Consider the following 12,009-nt stretch of genomic DNA (forward strand, 5'->3'; position numbering starts at 1 on the left):
GTGAAAAAAAAAATTAACGTAGAGGTATGGAAGTGGACTTAACACCGTCCCAAGTTGCCTGGATAGCTTAGCTTGCAATCTTTTCGGAGTCTAAGCTCTTATAATTTAATATTTAAAAGACTGAGAAATTTCCCTACTAAGCCAGATTACGTGAGTGGATTATTATTTCTCTGCTTCTAAAGGTTCACATAATAATTCTTTAGTGGAACTACAGTCAGTTCTGCTACAACACTTGTTTTGAAAACTTGAATTTGTTCCAATGCAATTGATATATTAAGGAACATTCTGAGCCTAACTTGAATTTCATTTTGCTTGTGCATAATTTCTTTCTCAAGAAACAGGGAGAATGTAGGAAACTGCACCACTTAACAATAACTCAAAAGTTGCAACCCTTCCAGGGCCCACTTCCACAAGCAAACTTCAGATATTTTTTAATGTGTCATATTTACTGGATATCTTCTGGTGCGATAGAAGCTGTGGGCATAAGAGGGCCGAGGGCTGGTTCAAACACTTCCTCACACACACGTTCTGCCCAGACTCTGGCTATGAAGTCCAGAAGACTGGTGTTTTGCCCAAGACTTTGCTAACCTGAGGCCACTACTACTTATTATAGTATTTAAGTACTTCTTAATCATTTAATATGTATTTCTATGTCACTGAAGTTTTTCAATTTTGTGCCCCTCATGCCAGTTGGGAATACATGCCGAACTACAACAGAACTGACTATACTAAGATTAATTTAACAGGCATTTCTAAAACCCACTAGCAAGCCCAGGGCTAGGTACCTTTCGGTTTCTTGCATAATCTCTTGGCACTTCTGCCACTACCCAGGAACCTGGCACCTGCCTGTTAAGGCTTCACCATGCAGTGCCCTACATGGAATTTCTCTTCCTTCTCTCATTCCCCTCAAGCCAATGCACATTTGACTCCTGAAGAAAGGTGCTCTAAGATATCTATCCTAGAAAGGCTATGACATACTAATCCATACTAAGATATTAAAAGCTGAGGTTTCTATATATTACCAAAAGGCCATATTTTTGCCTGTAAGGACAAATGTCTAATGGTGAAATTACAGCTATCAGAACAGGCTTTCTTTGAACTGAGAATGGGGCCATGAGAAACTCCCAGCACTCTCATGCCACCTGCCCACTTTGTCTACAACTACAGGCAGCCAATGGTAAAGGGCCTCAGAGCTGCTTCCTGGGAAGATAGAGGCTTTGGTACTCACCACAGTCACACAGGAACTGCACGGCGCTTTCATGCTGTACCATGCTGCCCACACCCTGGATCCAGCCGCTGCGCACAGAGGGATCCTCCCAGGCAGGCCTGCTGAGGGGCCCTGCTTCACTGAAAAGGCTGAGCAACACCTCCCCCTGCTGACTCAACAAAAAAGAAGCAGAAACGTGAGGACCTGCCAGTTAACATTTCCTACATGTTAGTTGAGGGAGTAATAGCTGACATTTACATAACATTTTAAGGTTTGCAAAATGTTTCCAACACAATGTCTCATTATGGTATCTTAACATCTTGCTGCTTAAATCCAATCTGAGAGCTTTTTCTAGATATTGTGATTCAGATGTTTTAATACAGGTGCCTGCCACTGAGAAAATCACTCTAGTTTTCCATATGTCTGAGCAAAAATACATATTTATGTCCACTTGTTCAAGGCAGCAGTTTTTCTCTCCCATAAAGTCTTAGTTAAAGCAGCCTCATTAGTGTTCTCTTTAAGAGAGGAAGGCAAGTTTTTGGAGAAGAAACACTTCGGACTACCATATCCACAAAGAAACTATTACCTAATTAACTTTCCTAAAGTACAACTGTAATGTCAAGCCGACTCAAAACTTTCAATGGATCCCCATTGCCTAAAGGACAAGTATAAAGCCCTAAGCCTGGAATTCAAAACCTTCCATAATCAGACCTGCCTTGACAGCCTTATCTCCTATGACATCCTTACATAAGCCTGACATTTCAGCAAAGCTGCACTCCTTTCCATTTCCCACACGATTTGTGCTTACCTGTCCCCGTGCCTTTGCTCAAGCTGCTCCCCAATGAAATATTGCCTATTTTTTATGCACCAGCTCAAAATGTTGCTATTTCATGAAGCCTTCACTGAATCACCCCAGACAGAATTCTCTCTTCCTCTCCTCCTTAACTAGTTATCTTCTGACTCGCTGTGCTCGCTAACCTTCAACTTTCAGTCCCTACGTCCTGATTCAATACAACAAACATTTACTAACCGCTTTTTTCTGATACTGGGGATACAAAGACGAAAAAGGATACAATCCTTACTCTCAAAGAACTTATAAAAAAAGCAGAGGGATGAAATATGTATGTAATGACTACAACATGTTTTAAAATTGCTAGGTATATAGGAAATAGAGTCAAATAGAGGGACCTAAGAGACTTCAAGGTATAAGAGAACATTTCTAATTTGGGGGAAAGACAGCAGGGTACACTCCATACAAAAGTGACACCTAATCTGGACCTCGAAGGCAGGGAAGGATGTCAATAAATGAAGATGGGGAACAGTAAGTATGCTGCAAAGAGGTAGGAGAGGGCACAATGAGAAAGGGGAAGAGTGAGTTATCCAGTTTGGTTGAAGCCTAAGCACATAAAAGGAACTACAAGAAATAAAACTGAAGTGGTACATTGAAGGAAATGTAGAGGGCCCTGAGTGCAAGACTGAGGAGTTTATATTTTATCTGATAGGAGATAGTAATAGCCCACACCTCCCAGGGTGGGTTGTGAGGATCTAAAGAAATAATAATCATAAAGTGCTTAGCACAGTGCCTGGCACATAGTATGCAGTATAGAATGCTAGCTATTACTACTACACCTACACCTCTTCCACCTCCTCCTCCTACTTCCATTAGGAAGAAAGAGACTAAAGAAGGAAAGAATAACGGCTTATGAATCAAAGAATAAAAATCTAGAGTAGATAGAAAGGGAAAAGAAATAATGAAGAATAAGGAAAAGAAATCCTTTTAAGAAAAAAAGCACTGAAAATGAAAAACAAAACAAGCTGAACTGAAGAATATGAAGGAGGATTTAGCTTGACTTCTTAACTAGAACAAAAAATAGGGAACAAAGTTAATTATCCATTTGGTGCTTCTAAAAGACCAAGAGTTGTAATCACGCTATCAGACAAAACAAGACAAAGATTTAGAACATAAACAAGGAAAATACATTATTTATGCTGAAAGGCATCCCAGATAGTAAATCAGTGTCAACATTAAAGTTACAGAGCTCCTAACACCCCAGCCCCAGATTCCCTTCCCAGTCTTATTCCACTTCAGAAGCCTCCTTCACAAACTGTCCAGTCCAGCCCATCAGGGACCCATTCTGGCCTGCATCCATCATACGCCTTTGCACTAGCTATCTTCTGTTCCTGGAATATATTCTGTCCTAACATTCACCTCATAGAATCCCTGGTTCCCATCAAGACACAGCTCAAACACAACCTCCTGAGCTCCCCATCAGCTAGTGCCTTCCCCCCAAATTACCTTTTATCTCTTTCGTATGTACCTATATACGTACGTCTGGTCCCCTGATAAAATTTAACTCCACGAGGGCAGGTTTTCACTTTTGTCCCCATATCTCTGGGGCCCAACATGATGGCTGACATTTAGTAGATACTCAATAAATTCTTACTGATTGATTGAAGTCAGTAAGTCAACAAACATTTGTCAAATGCTTACTCACTCTACGCCAGGCACTGTGCATGGCAGACGCGACAAGCATACAAAACCAAAAACACTCTTTGCCCCTCGTGATCTAACAGGGAGATGAATACCTCATCAGATTCGACTACGGCATTTATGCATAACCAAACATGTAACAACTATACAAACAAGATTCATTCAGGATGAGCTGAAGATCTGGTCAGAGGGAAGGCACTAACATTAAGAACTGGGCAAAGGCTTTTCGCAGAAGGTAGGATTTGAAATAAGACTTGCAGGAATTCAGAAGAGCCAGGAGGCAGAGGTAAGGAGGGAGAGAATTCCAGGCGTGAGGGACAGCCAATGACAATGAATGGAGATAGGAGATGGAGGGATTTGTATGAGGGACAGCAGGGAAGCAGTGTCATTGGATCACAGAATAATACTCATAATAACAATAGCATTTATATGGCACTTTAAGGTTTGTAAAGAACTTTATGCTGCAAATTTTAACTCATTTTATCCTCTTAACAACCCTGGGAGGTGGGTACTATTATTATCCCCATTTTACAGAGGAGGAAAATTAGGCAGACAGAGTCTATTAAGTGACTAAGGGTCACCCAACTAATAAATAAGCACTTACGGCCACATTTGAACTCAAGTCTCCTTGACTTTACATCCAGAGCACTATTCACTGGGCCACCTGGCTGCAGTACATGGAGGGAGAAAGGTGTAAAAGGACCGGAAAAGTAAGAAGGGGTTAAATTATGAAGGGCTTTAAAAGCCAAATAGAGGATTTAAAATGGATGTCAAAGACAGAAAAAAAGGGTCCAAGAAATATCAAAATTCTTTGTGGTAGCAAAGAATTAGAAACTAGATAGTTATTCACTGATTGGTGAATGACTAGAAAACCTGTGGTATATGGAATATTACTGTGCAATAAGAAATGATAAATATGACAAATTCTAAAAAACATGAGATGTGAGCCAACACAGAGTGAAATTAAGCAAAACAAACAAGAAAACCCAATATACTCGGTGGCTAACAATGTAAATGGAAAGATCACTAAAAGGAAGCCACACTCTGAGTAACTGGAACAACAAGCAAAAGTCCTGGAAAACAAATATTTCCCTCATCATGGCAGAGAATGGTGCATGTTGGGATGGGAGGGCTACCAGGCAGAATGTAAAGTCCCATGTCAAAAGTCACTCAGCTTTAGCTTGTTTTTCTATGCCCCCTCTGAAAGACCGGAAATCCTCCACAAAGGAAACTGTGATTTAAAGGCAAAATGCATCAATAAATTACATTTGTTTTTTTTAAAAAAGGAGCAGCAACAGTAACTCACCTTTAGTGAATCATATTCAAAAATATTATTTTTCAAGGGTTAAATATCTTTTAAAGTTACTCTCATAATTGATGGAGTCTGAATGCAAATCGAAGCACACTATTTTTCACTTTATTTTTTCATGTTTTTTTGCCTGCATTTTCTTTTACAACATGACTAATATGGAAATGTTTTCCATGATTACACATGAATTACCTACATCAAATTGCTTACCCTATCAGAGAAGAGTGAGGGGAGGGACATAGGGAAGGAGAGAATTTGGAACTCAAAATTTCTAAAACTGAATGTTAAAAATTGTTTTTACATATAATTGGGGAAAAAATTATTTTTTTAAAAAGCTACTTTCATAACCAGAAAACATAATGGTTCCTATTTTCATTGTGTACTATAATTTCTATGAATGGCCACTAGAAACTAAGTAGAGTCTCTGTCGCAATTACTGGTGGCAGGCATTTCCCCACTATCTACTTTATGAAGTTTTTTTTCTCTCATGTTTTTTCTCCCTTCCTGTTTTTCTTGCCTTGTCACTCACTCTTTTGTTTTCTCTTTCATGTAGGTTTTAGGCACCCAAAGGCACTATTTATTCAAGCTGTGGCCTTGAGGGCTAGACAAATTACTGAGTCCTATTTATGAGCTTGGGATTTTCCATTTTAATACTATTTTTAATTCTTATACAGAGTTACAAACATGAATGGGAATGATGATGTATAGCTAGGTAGAGGTTTTCCAAGAGCAAAGGGCTCATTTAATCAGAGCTGTGATTTCCTTGATATAAGGAATTCCACATGAGGAAATCCTCTCTACCAGTCAGAACAGCACCTGTTCTCCAACATGTAGTTTTAGAAACCAGAGTCTGAAGCTTGAGGCACCAGAGGTGAAATGACACACCAAGGGTCACAAACTGGCCTTGTAATCTCTGAGATGGATAGGTTCCACATTCTTTAAGGAAACTGAAGTTAGTACTGAATTCACTTGCCCAAAGTTCACACAAGTTAATAACTGGCTGGCCTAGGATTTAAAAAAAAACAAAAACAAAAACCAAACCTAAAGCCTTTTCCTCTGAACCACACTCCCTCAAGGGCCTAGCAGCCCTGTTGTGTCCATTCACAGAATCATAGCCCTGGAAGGGACTCAGAGCCTATTTAATCCAGCCCATACCTGAACAAGAGCTCCCTCTACCGCAAAAACAACAAAATGACATTCAGGTTTTGCTTAAAGACTTTTGGTGAAGGATCCACACCACCTTCAAAAGCATTCCACTTTTGGGTAACTGTAATTGTAAAGAAGCTTTCCATTATCATCAAGCATAAATATGTCTCTTTGAAGTATTCATCCTTTGCTTCCAGTTCTACCCTCTAGGGCCATGAAGTCTAATCCCTCTTATACTTACATCCTTTCAAATACTTGGAGACAGCTACCATATGCGCCTTAAGCTTTCTTGTCTCCAAATTAAACATCACTAGTCTCTTTAACTAATTCCCGTGTGGCATATCTCAAAGCCCTTCACTATCCTGGATGGCCCACTCTCATCAATCTCTAACTTATAGGTGTCCTTCTTAGAACGTGGCCCCCAGAACTTAAGACAATATCCCAGATGTGGTCTAATCGAAACAGAATCCACTATCTCCCTAGTACAGGATACTCTGTCTCTCAATACAGTCTAAGACTTATTCAATTCCTTAGCTGCCATATACCATTACTGATTTATACTGAGCTTACAATCCACCAAAAACCCTAAAAATCTTTTCAAATGAACTGCTATCTAACCACAACTTCTCAACCTTATATTGGTAAAAATGACTTTCAGAACCCTAATGTAAGACTTTACCATGTATTCCTATATTTCATCCCATTTGATAGGACCCACTATTCTGGCCTGTTAAAAATCTTTTTGAATGCTGATTCTGTTATACACTATTAGCCAGCACTCTCTCCCAGCTTTGTGTCATCTAAAACTTGATAAACATGTCATCTATACTTTTATCTAATTCACTGGTAAGAATATTAAATAAATAACACATGGGTTCCTAGGACACTCCACTGGAGAACTCTCTCCATGTTGATATGGAACCAGTAATGACTACTCTTTGGGTACAGCCATGTGCCCAGGTCCAAATCTACATACTGGTCTGTACTACCATCTAGCTTCCATCTCCATGTTTTTCCTAGGAAGGACTCTGTCAAATGCTTTAATAAAAATCTACACACCTACAGTATTTCCCTGATCTACCATCAATCTAGGAACCAAGTCATGTCTTTTTGTAAATTATTTATGAAGTATCTATATAAGGCATTGGAAATCTTTCTCTTGTTCTTAAAATTTTGTGGATGCCAATGTAGTAACCTATAAACCAATCTTTAATTACTTCTCCATTCTCTAGAGATAGGAATAGGGACCAAGTTATAATATTTCATTGGAATACTGAATTCCCAAAGAGAAAACTCCCTCTGCTAATACAGGCTGGCATCTCATCTGAGTTTAACTGACTTTCCCAGGGTCATATACTAAATTGGCTTCAAAGATGGCCATCTAGCCATACAACAAATTTTATACAAAATAAAGTCAATTAACTTTTGAAGATGCAAGTTTTAAACCATACCTCCAAGATAATTTATACTGAACCCAGCTAGGGGATTAAGGTCACACAAAGTCTCACTCTAATATAAAAGATACATAACAATAGTTACAAATAAAGGCTTCTTTGAACTGTGTACATGTCTATACATATATGTGGGTGCATATACACATGTGCGCTATGTGTATACACATACTTAGGGTGTTCCAAAAGTCTGAGTGCAGTTTTAAGCTATAAAACTACATCCTGCTTCTTTAGTCAAGTAGGAGATGAGAAAAGGCATATATCTCAAGTGAATGGCCAGAATACTGCTTTAGTCAATAAAAGAAATATAAAAATTAGAGGTGGGCCACCAGTGGTTTTAGTGGATCTCTGCTGGAGAAATTACAGAAAAACAAATAGACATGAACAAGAATTACATAGAATGAAAAGAAATAGATGGATTGAAATCTGTGTCAATGGAAGACGTACCCACACAAATGAGAGAATGGATCTATTCAAGTGTGTATGTATAATATATAAGTATATGGTACACATGTATGGATATGTATACATGTTAGTAAAACTCCATGTAACTACAACTACCTATCAGCCAAGTTGAATTTTACAAGCCACCACAGCATCCAAGGTCACCACCAAACTTACCTGGAGATACTGAAAGCTGTTTTCATGGGCTGCAAATATTCCTGCAAGTCGTAGAGTAAAGGAGAGGATATTGGAACTCACATCCTGTAGTTTCGGCACATGAAAGAGCAGTTCTGTCAGGCAAGGATTCTCCTGTAATATCAGCAGACTAGACTCTGTGGAATAAACAAGCATCAGAAAAGGATGACTCTTCCTTTACCTGTCGTTTTAGAGAGGGAAACTATTTTGTATCCTCTGTCCATATCAAAGTACCCATTTCCCTCAAGAAGTGTTCATCCTTGCTCTTCTAAAAAGCCTATCCATATTCATAACAACCATCTACCATAAACTAAAGATCTTCTTGAATCTTAATTAAAATTAGAATTTAAAATACCAACAACCCTAATAATTCCCGCATAATCCAACTTGCCTTCTCTCCCTTAGAATCTGTTGTAAAGCATGGTGGACAGCACATCCATTTATTTAGACATGTGGAGCACTGTTGAGTCATCATGTACCATGTCATAATTCTCTAAATACATCCATCAGCCTATGGGTAAACAGGGAGCAAACACTACCACAATTACCTGCTTCAGTTACTGTCTTAAACCAGTCTAGTAGTTTTTCCAAACAGGTATCATCAGCTACAAACTGCTTTGGGTCTACCAAAACTGCACAGACAGAAGGTAGGAGCCGTGAACATTCAATGTCCATAGTGAATCCAGTGGGTCCTGTTAATGAAATGTGAAAAAAACACTTAGACCCAATATTCAAGGCCAAGGACAGTCACAGCAGAAACCAATGTTCAAGTTATAGGATTTGGTATACTTGGCTAGAATTACCTCATCTCTTATTTCTTCAAGTAATCTGTAAATGCAACTGCCAGATTGAGTAATGAACCAGAGAGGCATTAACCAGAGTCAATGGCCAGAGCCCTGGGATTACTGAGCCCTGAATGTGTATCCTCTGCTCCTTTCCCTAGTAAAATAGCTCCTCTACGGCAGGGACCGGCTAGCTTCGGTATTTGTATCCTGAGGGCCTAGTACAGTACATGGCACATAGTACTCTTAAATAAATGTTTGCTTGTTCAAAATCCTAAAGAGGTAGTTCCTCAGGATCATACAAAATTTCGGTCTCAGATCAAGAAAACTGACTATGGGCCGACCTGGGGCTGTATTTAGTTTGTAAGGCCTTTAGTTGGTCCTTCCTTTTACCCCAGGTTTTTTTTTTCTTTTTTTTCGGAGGAAGGAGGAGATGGAAATATGGGGAGAAAAGAATAAGCTGATTTCAAGCTGTATGTTTCACAGGGTCATTGATCTCCAGCAGGGGTTGGAAGAAAACTCAAATGCTCATGTGGTCCGATCCCTTCATTTTAAAGATAAGGAAACTGAGGCTCAGGGAAGTTAAGTGAAGGTTAAACTGAGGCCCCCTAGACTACCCTCCCCCCACCCACACCGGAGTGTTAACCATCAGAGGCTGTTTCGTGGATGTCTCTATGTGTGTCCCTGTTTCAAGGGGATTATTTGCGGGGTATGTGTCAAGATCAAGTGTATGGAAGGACCAGGGGCACACTGCTATGGGGGTACGGATGGCCCGTTTGCCTCCGAGCACGAGACCCACCAAGATCTTAAAAAGAGATCTCTGAATGGGGGGGAGGGGGCCTCGAGCCGGGGCGGTGGGGGGGAATGAAGGTCGGGGGCGGGGGTCTCACAAGCTCGGGGAGGCTTCGCAAGGGAGTGGGAAAGCTCCCCGGGCCGAGGAGGAGGCCACCCCGAAATCCCCAATTAGGGCTCCTCCCGACCACTGCCTCGCCTAGTTTGGGGCTGGGAGACACCCCCCCCCCCAATGCCGGGCAGGGATGAGGCCCCATAGGACTTCCCCCAGCCAGGCTCCCCATCCCCACCGCTCCCGAGAAGGTGAGGAGACAGAATAGAGACTGGGAAGAGAAACCCGGCCTTCCGAGAATGCAGCCCACCCCCGGGCCCCTCACCAGCTCCGCTACACTCCGCTCCGTCGGCGCCGCCTCGCCCCGCCCCTTCCCTCGCGCTCGGTCCTCCGGCTCAGACCACCTCAGAGAGCGGCCGGGGGAGAACGGGGCCGAAAGAAACTTCGCACTTGAGCAAAAGAATCAAGGATTTTTAAGGAATATATCGCAGCAAAATCTCTCTCATCTTTCTGGTAGTAGTGACCCTGCTCAGGGCTTTGCAAGATGGCACACAAAAAGAGAGGCATTTCATCAGACTCCCCCGTCTGCGCACTTAATAGTTGATGCCGAAGCCGAGGCTGCGCGCAGTAGGCGGGACCACGTCTTAGGAAGTGGGCGGGGTTACGTAAGACGGGGCGGGGCTTTGTCTGTCTAGGAAAGCTGTCTACGGGAATCCTCAAGTTGTGAAGGGAGAGAACCGGGCGAAGTTCAGGGGTCATAGGATTTAAAGCTGTAAGGGACCTTAGAGACGAGAGAATCTAGCTCTATAGCTGAAATAAAAATGGGCGAGGGAGTTGTTTTTTGTGGTGAGTGGGAAGAGTGTTGGGCCGGTAGGCACAGATTTGCACAATTTTGAGAGTTGAAGCCATTTGGTCTATCCCAGTGTCGGCAAGTCTGTTGAAAGAATTCCAAGGACAGTGACCCAGTAACTTGAGGGGGGAGGAGGGAATAGCGCATTCCACTTGTAGAAAGATCCACTTGTTGGGAAATTTCTTCTGTCTTCAAGCCTAAATTATGGCACCTTTGAAACTTCCATCCATTCTGACCTTTGGGGCCAAACAGGGCAAGTCTGATCTCTCTTTCACAAAGAGCATCACTTCTGCCTTTCACATCAGGCAGCCCTTCATATACTTGAACAATGGCTGGTATGTCTCCCCCTCTTCCTCTTCTCTTAGCCCAGTCATTTCTTCTCCAGGGTAAATATCCCCAGGCCCTTCAACTGATCCTCATAAAATCATAGATTTAGAGCTGGAAGGAATCTAATTCAACTGCTCCATTTTATAGATGAGGAATTTGAGGCCCCCCCAAAGTTGAAACAACTTGTCCATGGTCACACAACTAGTACATGACAGAGAGGGATCAGAATGCAAGTCCTCTGTCCGACTTAATGTCCTTCTTAAACCATGGTATTCAGCGCTGAATGCAATAGTGCAGATAACGTCTGATTAGGGAAGAGAGGATACAAATCCAACTGTCCCCTCCCTAGTCCTAGAAACTATGCCCTTCTTAATGCAGTTTAAGATCTATATTAGCACACTGATGACTCATATTGAGCTTGGAATCCACTTAAGCTCCCAGATCTTTTTCAGAACTGCTATCTAACTCTTCCAGCTTATACTTGTAAAGCTGATTTTTTTTTTTTTGGTACACAAGTGTAAGACTTTACATTTATCCCTAATGAATTTACTTTTTTTAGATTCAGCCTAATGCTCTAGTCTGGCAAAAATCCTTTGGAGTCCTGGCTGTGTCATCCAGTATATTAGGTATCCCTCCTCATTTGACATCAGCTGTAAATTTGCTGAGCATCTCATCTGTGCCTTTATTAAAGTCATTGATAAAAATATGAAGCAGGGCCAAGCACAGATGTCTTAGTCTGGAAGTCAGTAGATCTGGATCAGAATCTAGACTGCATCAGTTATGTGATCATGCATAATCCACTTAACCTCACTGAGCCTCAATTTTCCTACCTGTAAAATAATCATAATACCTGCCTGTCTTCCTCCCTCATCCAGTTTATGAAGTTGGTGCTTTTATTCATTGCTTCTTATTTTGGTTCTTATGATGTCTTTTTTTATCATATATTAGACTGTAGCCATGGAA

General features: G+C 41.2%; 1 protein-coding gene across 1 annotated transcript in view; it reads right to left on the reverse strand.

Moving 5' to 3' along the window:
* Positions 1–10,239, reverse strand: part of BRAT1 (BRCA1 associated ATM activator 1) — a 28,704-nt gene extending 18,465 nt beyond the window's left edge. Inside the window, exons 1-4 of the mRNA XM_036741292.1 lie at positions 10,195–10,239; positions 8,792–8,935; positions 8,226–8,380; positions 1,229–1,376 (exon numbers count right to left, since the gene is read on the reverse strand). Of these exons, the coding sequence (XP_036597187.1) occupies positions 1,229–1,376; positions 8,226–8,380; positions 8,792–8,918 (430 nt within the window). The 5' untranslated portion in view covers positions 8,919–8,935; positions 10,195–10,239. The remainder of the gene's footprint in view (positions 1–1,228; positions 1,377–8,225; positions 8,381–8,791; positions 8,936–10,194) is intronic.
* Between the last annotated feature and the right edge of the window lie 1,770 nt (positions 10,240–12,009).

This window comes from Trichosurus vulpecula, chromosome 1 (assembly GCF_011100635.1).
Source record: "Trichosurus vulpecula isolate mTriVul1 chromosome 1, mTriVul1.pri, whole genome shotgun sequence".
In the NCBI taxonomy this organism is placed as follows: Eukaryota; Metazoa; Chordata; class Mammalia; order Diprotodontia; family Phalangeridae; genus Trichosurus; species Trichosurus vulpecula.